At 38.8% G+C, this 9,982-nt stretch overlaps 1 protein-coding gene across 1 annotated transcript; it reads left to right on the top strand.

The window, feature by feature from the left end:
* Window positions 1-7,384: 7,384 nt before the first annotated feature.
* Window positions 7,385-8,050, top strand: LOC111877613 (secreted RxLR effector protein 161-like). Its single transcript, XM_023874132.1, has one exon. It carries the CDS (start codon window positions 7,385-7,387, stop codon window positions 8,048-8,050), a length of 666 nt encoding a protein of 221 aa, XP_023729900.1.
* Window positions 8,051-9,982: the final 1,932 nt, after the last annotated feature.

The following is a 9,982-nucleotide window of genomic DNA, read 5'->3' as shown; positions in this document are numbered from 1 at the left end:
CTTAATGGTTTTGTAATTTTGTTAAATGAAAAGAAAAGATATTTGTTACCATATAAATTTTAGGTCAAGCAACAAAAATCCTAGCATATGGAGAAGATCTATTATTTAATTAAGTTCACAGTTTTATACTTTTATAATAGTAGTGATCACTATAAAACTTAAAATAGAAGACCAATATTAAATTATAAGGAAAAAAAAGTCATGTAAAACTATATACGGCGTTATCTCTTGGACTTTTGAACACAACCACCAAATTTTTTCTCACCTAATTTGTCGTCGGTTAACGCCATAGAAGTCTTTAGACAATCCAATACCTTCAAGGAAGGTATTTGTTGTTGACGTGGCCACGAACCACAATCACGAACACCATCCCAATGGTCGGTGGTGGCTCGTGGTTGTGGTGGTTTGTGATGCGTTTCATGGTCGACAACGCCCAATGAGAGAACGGGTCTGAGTCAGCCTTCTTCTTCTTCTTCTTCTTCTTCTTCTTCTTCTTTTTTTTTCTCTCTCTCTCTCTCTCTCTCTCTCTCTCTCTCTCTCTCTCTCTCTCTCTCTCTCTACACCAGAGTTGGTTTGTGGTTTGTGATGGCTAGGTGGAGTTGAGATGGTTCGTGGTCCGTAAGAAGTATTATGGATAGCCTTATATATACAATATTATTCTCTTTGAGTCATTTTTTTATTCTTTATTTGTCATTATATTTTGGAAAAAAAAATTTGGGTCATTGGTCGGTCACCAAGAGGTCATGATGATGTGTCGGTTTGACTTACATAAAATACTTTTCTTGGTTTGATATAACCTCATTTATGCCCCAATATTTTTTTGTTTCCCATTTACCATTATATTTTAGAAATCTTTTATTTTAGCCACTGGCCAATTATGATTATGTTTTTTGAAAGATAATAACTTAAAATGAAAATGGAAAAAATGAAGACAAGAATCGAAATTGCGCCTTCTCCTTGAGTGGCAATGTGTGTTAGCTAGCAAGCCAATGACTCTTTTATATATATATATATATATATATATATATATATATATATATATATATATATATATATATATATATATATATATATATATTAATTATTGGTTTTTGTTGTATTTAATGTATATATGTATTTTAGAATGAAGAAAAAAAAAAACTAATGTAAGTCTCGATTCTGAGACATCTAATAAACAATGTGAAATGTTAATCTTTGAGCCAATCAAAATTGTTAATTCAATTTTAACTCTTTTAAGAAACAATTAGATATTTCTAATGAGTAGTACTTGCACTTTAAATGCACCAAAAACTCTGCCCATGTCAGTTGCAGGGGCTCATTGGGGCTTAGAGTCTTCCCCAAGGTATTCCACCAGCGCACAACACCTCCTCTGAACTGACGTACTGCAAAGGTAGTCTGCAATTTGCCTCTGCAACCACACGTCATGAAAGCTAACTCCATCTCCGAGATCCAATCTATGACTCCGATCCGATCTTCCTTTCCGGTGAAAGTCGATGGCTTGCAAGTCAGAAAATCCTTGTACTTGCATCTATTCTTCTTGACCCCGTCATCTTGATTGTTCCTCCTTATTACTGGCGGATCAGCTTGACCAACGGTCCCACTGTAGTTACCTCCTTCTGACTGTCCATCATTCAGCTCGGGTTCTACGATTGGTATGGTAGCTTCCTTGCGATTCTGTTGGAGTAAACACATGGTTTCCTCCATTTGGTGATCCAACATCATCTGGATCATCACCTACACTCCGGCCATCGTCATTGGCTCATGAGCGGCTGAAACAACTGGTATTTGCTCAATTACTGGAGGTTGGAGTCTGTTTTCATTCGCATTCCCGACTCCACTGCGGGTTCTCGCCATTTTGATCTTTACACCGAATAGGGTGAATTTAGATCTGTACTTAGGATAGACGTTTAAATCATCCTTATCCCTCCGAAATGTTTATATGCTAGTTCTAATAATGTAGTCCCACCTTTAGAATCCTAAACACATATGGTTTCTAGATCTGATCGGCAACAAACCATAGATCCGAACAAATAATAGCATATAGCACATAAAATCAATTTAGGTATCTTTCCTAAAATAAACTAGTGCTTGTGTCTAAAATATACTAGACACTCATCTCTCAATCATCGCTTAGCATTCTAAGTTTAAGTCTAGAAATCCTACAAATGCCTAGTTCGCTTAAACTAATGCTCTGATACCAACTATGACATCCCCATTTTCACGGCCAGAAAATACCGATTTTATTTATGCTTTATAAAAAATCTGAGTACCTTTTTTTAATAAAAATGTTGCAGAATTTGTTCCCAGTAAAACATGATAAATATGTTATCAAAGCATTTCCGAAGAAAAGTATTTTTATTCATTTTAAAATATTTGGGATGTCATCGTCAATACATAAACATAAGCATAAATAGAACTTACATTCATTATCACTAGTGATTTATATCTCCTTAATCTCTCAATGTAATGTGACTTCATATCAACACCTGTGATATAAATAAACTGAGTGGGTCAAGTTGGGAAACCTGGTGAGTACATAGGTTTTTCAACCCATAATAAATAACTTTATTAACTTTATCAAACCAAACAAACCCGATTATCCGTTCCCGTTATCCTCACTTTACGTCCCTAAAATATCTAACACTAAGGACCTAGTCTAAGGACTTTCATCAAGGTGACAACACATGCTTCGGGGGTTCCTCAGCAATTCATGTCAAATAAGGCAATCATGTGGGGGATGGAGTACTGCTGGTGAGCACACAGTTTAAATAAACACCTACAGGTTGCGAGTCTGCTAGCGTTCCAATGGACTGTCTAGAATAGTCTGTGGTCGTCATCTATACTCCGCTAGATGACTGGATCATCAATAACATATATATCGAGGCCTCTCATTATTTTATTTGGTCACACAGCGACTATTAAATCTACCCATGTTTTACCCAACACGTTTTGTAGATATAAAATACATATACAATTTAAATCATTTAAAACGTGTATAAAAATATTTCACCCAACATAGACAGCAAGTATTCAGAAAATATGCACATATAGCACGTAATTTATATTAAATACTTCATATCTATGTGTAAGATGAAAGGGACCATGCACTCACTTGGTAAGGTGGTGATTCCGAACTCAGACAGTGCTTCGCTTCTTAAAAAATAATTTCCTTTAACGAAACCTAGTATTATTATCACTAGAGTTTAGTCTATTATTCGCCGAGATTAATTAATAGTCTAGCTATTATTACTATTATATAAACGTTAAACAATACTTATATAACTCATAATAATAGCTCAAGTACTTATTATAAGTTCCTAATAACGATACTATAATTAAATAAAAGCTATATTAAAAATGGCATAGGCGTAACTCACTTACAGCAGGTTTTATAGAAAACCGAGCTTTGCTTGGAGCAGCGTTCCCGAGCCAAAAATCTCTTCTTCTCGGGGGGGTTTCGGGGCTAGAGAGAGGTTATATATATATATATATATATATATATATATATATATATATATATATATATATATATATATATATATATATATATATATATATATATATAGAGAGAGAGAGAGAGAGAGAGAGAGAGTAAAGAGAAGAAAGAATGGGAAAGGTGTGAAGAAAATGAGGGTGGGAGAGGTTCTATTTATAGGGTGAAAAATGGCTGAACTTGGTGCCACATGTCACTATCTATTGGCAAAACTTGGGGAGAAAGCAATGGCCAAGATTGTGCCACATCACTCATTTTCTTACAGCACACTTCCGACTTCTAAAATCCGTAACTTTCACATACGACCTCCGTTTTTTACGTTCTTTATATCCACGCGTAGGTAAAAATAAGATCCACAACTTTCATTTTGACTCTGTTGGTTAATTCTCGACCGATTTTAAATTTAACAGTACGAGGAGATTATATTGTTAAATGTCCGCGTAAAATTCATAACTTCTACATGCGGACTCTGTTTTCGTCTCTCTCTTTTTACCGTTGAGTTCCTATTAATGAGATATTCAATTCTCAATTAGGTACCGTAGGCTAAAAACCGATCGATCTAAAATTCGAGTTTCGGGCTATGCACTGCTAAGCCAAATCTTAGAAATTTCATAACTTCCTCATACGAAGCCAGATTTGGGCGTTCTTTTTTTGTATATTCTCGGTTTAACGTGTCCTACAAATTTTGTTTAGATTTCTAAGGCTAAAACGTCCTCCATCGTTAATTCACTATTTATGTCTCCCGGTGTCGTGTCCGTTTTGCCGTAAACTTCGACGGACCATAACTTCTTCGTTATAACTCGGATTCCGACATTCTTTATATGTATGGAACCATTGAGACGTATTCTACAACTTGGTTAAGATTATTTATTCTAAATAATATTTTGTCGAAAAGTCGTTTTTGACCCCTATTATCTCTAAATTGACTAGCTCAGATCTACGGGCGTTACAGTGGGGGTGGGTCAAGCGATGAGGGGCAGTGGTGGTGTAGATGATGGCGTCGGAGGTAGTGGTGGTGGTGGCGGTGTTGGTCGTAGTGGTGATTGTGGCGGCAATGGTTATGTTGGTAGTAGTGTTGGTGATGGTGATGGTAGGTCGATAATTGTGGTAGTGGTGTTGGGTGGGTGTGTTTGTGGATGTGTGTGTTATGGGGGTGGGTATGGGTGTGTGTGTGTGTAGGGGGTGGGCTTGGGAGTAGGTGGGTGTAGGTAGGTAGGGGTGTGGTGGGTTGGGGGTGTTAAGGTGTGGGTAGGTAGAGGTGGGAGTAAGTGTGTTTATATTTTAGAAATATTTTGGAATTAGAAAAATATAGAAAACAATAATTATTAGTTTTCCAAAAAATTTCAACTTCTTTGTAATTTTAGAAAACGGAAAAATTTTATTTTCCGTGAAAAATTTAGAAAATAGACGAACTAAACGCGTTTTCAAAATTCTCATTTTTCTTGGAAATTTTTTCCGGAAAACGACCCATTTTTCCGCAACTAAACGCACCCTAAGGTTTCATTTAGTTACGGAAAAACATTTTTTATTTTCCGTTTTTCGTTTTCTCTTTTCAGTTTTTGTTTCAGTTTTCATTGAAAAATTTTGAAAACGTGTTTAGCTAAAAATTATTCATTATTCATTTTTAGCTTTAGAAAATTAGAAAACATGTTTAGATGTGTATTTTTCTATTAGTTTTTATTTTTAGAAAACGGTAGCGGTGATAGGGTGAGAGTGGGGGCGGCGGCAGTGGTGGGGAAAACGGTGGGGGGCAGTGGTGGTGTCGATGATGATGACGGTGGTGGTGGCGGCGACAATTGTGGCAGTGGTGGCAATGGCGACGACGATGGTGGTGTTGGTGGTGATGGTGATGGTGATGGTGATGGTAGGTCGGTGATTGTGGTAGTGGTGTTGGGTGTGTGTGTGTGTGTGTGTGTGTATTTGTGGGGGTTGGTGTGTTTGTGTGTGTATGTGTGTGTTTGTAGGGGTGTGGGTGGGTTTGTCGGTGTGCATGTGTGTGTGTATATATATATATATATATATATATATATATATATATATATGTGTGTGTGTGTGTGTGTGTTTGTGGGGATTGGTATGTGTGTGGGGGTGTGAGTGAGGATGGGTGTGTGTTTGTGAGGGTTGGTGTGTGTTTATGGGGGTTGGTGTATGTGTGTGTGTGTTTATGGGGGTTAGTGTGTATGTGTGTGTTTGTGGGGTTTGGTGTATGTGTGGGGTTGTGGGTGAGGATGGGTGTGTGTCTGTGAGGGTTGGTGTGTGTTTATGGGGGTTGGTGTGTGTGGGGGGGGAGGGGTGGGATTGGGAGTGGGTGTAGGTAGATAGGGGTGTCGTGGGTTAGGGGTGTTAAGGCGGAGAATGAAATTGGAAAGCCTTTGAAAGTGTTTAGAAGTGATCGAGGAGGTGAATTTACTTCTCTAGAGTTTAATTCATTTTGTGTAAAGAGTGAGGCGTTTACACACTTCAAAAAATTCAAAGCTTTGGTGGAGAATGAAATTGGAAAGCCTTTGAAAGTGTTTCGAAGTGATCGAGGAGGTGAATTTACTTCTCTTGAGTTTAATTCATTTTGTGAACAAAACGAAGTCAAACGCCACCTTATCGCCCCATACTCTCCACAACAAAACGATATTGTCGAACGAAGAAACCGAACACTTATGGACATGACACGAAGTATAATGAAGGCAATGCATGTTCCAAACTACTTATGGGGAGAAGCGGTAAATCACTCTACAAATCTAATCAATAGAGTTTACACAAGATTCCGTGGTGATACAACTCCATACGGAAAGTTGTATAAAAGAAAACCGAGTTTAGAGAATGTTCGTATATTTGGGTGTTTAGCACATACAAAAGTCGAACTGGTGAATCTAAAGAAGTTTGATGCAAGATCAAGACCACTAGTACATGTTGGTTCTGAATCGGGTACGAAAGCTTATCGGTTATTTAACCCAGTAACACAAAAAATAATCGTGAGTCGAGACGTTATTTTTGATGAAACCAAAGGATGGGATTGGATTAAAGAAGAAGGAACCAACAATGAAGAACCGGGCTCATTCATAATACCATGGGACTATTTGAGAGACGAGGCGAACAATAACCATGGAAATGATGTTAACAATGATCCGGTTGAACCGATTGAATCAAATCATGAGATTAGAGACGGAGCGGAAGTACAAGATAATGAACAACCAAGACCGGTAAATAATAATGTTCAACAAGGAGCTACAAATCAAAGACCCTCAAGAACAAGAGGACCTCCAAGACGATTTCAGGATTATGAGCTTGATCTTGATAATCTCGAAGAACTTCTTCTAACAACCAATGACGAGCCGGTATCGGTTGAAGAAGCAAAGAAAGAACCAGAATGGGTCAAAGCCATGGATGCGGAAATTAATTCGATAAACAAGAATAATACTTGGACTCTCGTGAACAAGCCTATGGGGGTGAAGCCAATTGGAATCAAATGGGTGTTTAAATTGAAGAAAAATGTAGATGGCACCATAAATAAATACAAGGCAAAGTTGGTTGTTAAAGGTTACGTGCAACAACCCGGTATTGATTTTCAAGAAGTATTTACCTCGGTAGTTCGAATCGAAACCATCTGGTTTCTTATTTCCTTAGATGCTACTCATGGATGGGAGCTTCACCAATTAGATGTTAAAACAACATTCTTACATGGAGAATTGAAGGAAACCGTTTGCGTATCACAACTGGAAGGCTATATAAAGAAAGGAAATGAGCATAAAGTATATCGCCTTACGAAAGCTCTATATGGTCTAAGACTAGCACCTCGAGCATGGAACACGAAGCTTGCAGGATTTGAAGAGTATGAAATTTCAAAAATGCATGAAAGAACCATCGGTGTACCGGAAAAGTGAAGGATCTAACTTGATAATGTTAGCAATTTATGTTGATGATTTATTTGTCACAAGTACAAATTTAAGCATGATCAAGAGGTTCAAATTAGAGATGTCCACGAACTTTGAGATGTCGGATCTTGGAAGATTGACTTATTATCTTGGCATTGAAGTTAAGCAAGAAGAATTGGGGATTACTATAAACCAAGAAGCATATGCTCAACGCATTCTAAAAGAAGCAGGTTTACATGATTGCAATCCGACCCACATTCCAATGGAACCAGGAATTAAGTTGTCAAAGACCGAAGATGAACCCAAAATCAACCCGACACAATATCAAAAGGTGGTAGGATGTCTTAGATATTTCTTGCAAACAAGACCCGATATGGCATATGCGGTCGGAGTTGTCAGCCGATACATGCAAAGTTCAAGAGAATCACATGGTGGTGCAATCAAACATATTCTAAGGTACTTACGAGGAACTACGGGATGCGGAATCAAGTACGAGAGGACGGGACAAAGGCGACTTATTGGTTATAGTGATAGTAGTCACAATGTTGACCCGGATGATGGAAGAAGCACAACCGGTCACATTTTCTACTACAGGTCATCTCCAATAATGTGGTGTTCGCAAAAGCAAGATACCATTGCTTTATCATCTTATGAGGCGGAGTTCATGGCAACCATGGCGACCGCATGTTAAGCAATATGGCTTCAAGATTTGCTTGGAGAAATCACGAACAAAGCGCAAGAGAAACTGATTCGTAAAGTTGATACCTAGTCGGCTATCGAACTAATGAAGAATCTCTTCTTTCATGGAAGAAGTAAACACATTCACACCAGGTTTCACTTCATTCGTTATTGTGTTGAAAACGAACAAACGGAGGTGGAGTACATTCCCGATGAAGAACAAAGGGCGGGCATTCTTACGAAACACTAGCTCGAACCAAGTTCAAGGAAATGCAGAGCTTGATCGGAGTTGAAGAATTCTCTAGAAGGACTTAGAAATTCGGGGGTGATTGTTGGAATCCTAAGTCGAGTAGGACTTGGAGACCAAGCAATAGCAACCTAGTTTTAAGGAAACTATGTTTAAGTCGGTTTCTAGTTTCCTAATTGTGATCTAATTACAAGTCGGTAGAATAGTCTAACATCTGAATTTCAAGGCATATAATTTAAATTATTTAATTTAAGAATTTTTGAAAGGACTCGATGAGTTGGCGTCTCAACTCGTCGAGTAGGGTCGCGACTGGTGATGTGGATTAATGAGTGGACGAGTCAGTGTTGCCGATGGAAAACCTAATTTTCTCGGGCCTGAGCCTATTTAAAGGCACTTATAGCCTCCATATCACCCCATCAGTGTTCATTCACCCCATGAGAGTAACCCTAGCATTTATTGTGAGCAAGAGAGGGAAGGAGGCTCATTTGAAGTCATTTCCTTAAGAAGAAGAGCAAGGTTCTTCAAGGATCAAGGAGGAGAGCTTGTGGATCTGTTTCCTTTTCATCTCAAGCTTCAAATCTAAATATAAAGCTCTTACCTTCTTTGTTGATTGATTAGATTCCATGGCGGTGAGACTTAGGGCTTATATCACCTTTGGATAGGGATTTGGGTGCATCAAACCCCCTCTGTGAACTTGTGTCATAGATCTGGACCGTGTGAGGTCCAGAGAGTCTGAAAGTGTGAAGCCATGGTTGTGAAACCATGGAGTTGTGAAGCTAGGAAGCATTAATGGAGTTTTGATGGCATATAGAGAAATATATACCATGCATGGACACCAAGATCAGACCTTTGCATGACTTTTGGGTACTAGGAGGCTAGATCTATGAGTTGGAGTTACAGATCTGACCTCAGTCGATCAAATGGGAGATATGTTTGAGACAACTCGTCGAGTCTATGGGATAACTCGACGAGTCGGATCGGGTCTGACCCAGTAGTAACTCGTTGAGTTTGGGGGTCAACTCGACGAGCTGAGTAAACCCTAGGAAGAAATCTGAGATACAAGTGGACTCGGCGAGTGTGGTCGAATTGGGTTGTTGACTCATTTTGCCTTCTGTTGACTTCGTGAGTGGGTCAATTAGGAGCATGTGGGACCATGGAGGGGTAAAATGGTCTTTTACCCATCCCGAGGGTTGGGAAGAGAATAAGAGGACTTAGGTGTGAATGAGTACAAGATGAATAATGATTGATATGCTTGTCTAATGTGTTAGGCAGAGGCTATCTCAAGATTCCAAGTGCTTGTCTATTACCTACTAGCTGTGAGGTCAGTCTTCTCACTATAACTTACCTAGAGTGGTAATTATGTGTGACTGGATGGTCTTATGTGTTTATAAGAGTTATATGATATATGTTTCTATCTATAAGATATGTCTATGCTATGTCCTGAGCTTGCAGAGTTAGACCGTTAGGTCAATAGAGTTTGGACCGGAAGGTCAACAGAGTAGGACCGGAAGGTGTACAGAGTTAGGACCGGAAGGTCATCAAGGGTAGGACTGAAAGGTCTCCCAGGGTTGTGGGACCGGAAGGTCCCACTGAGACACATTGACCGGAAGGTCTCGTAGAGTTGTATCCTTGAGTGGCTAAATGTATGTGCGTAGTATTTTAGGGAACTCACTAAGAATGCGTGCTTACGGTGTTATG

The sequence above is a fragment of the Lactuca sativa genome, chromosome 3 (assembly GCF_002870075.4).
Source record: "Lactuca sativa cultivar Salinas chromosome 3, Lsat_Salinas_v11, whole genome shotgun sequence".
In the NCBI taxonomy this organism is placed as follows: domain Eukaryota; kingdom Viridiplantae; phylum Streptophyta; class Magnoliopsida; order Asterales; family Asteraceae; genus Lactuca; species Lactuca sativa.
This window is presented reverse-complemented; position numbering and strand designations above follow the sequence as displayed.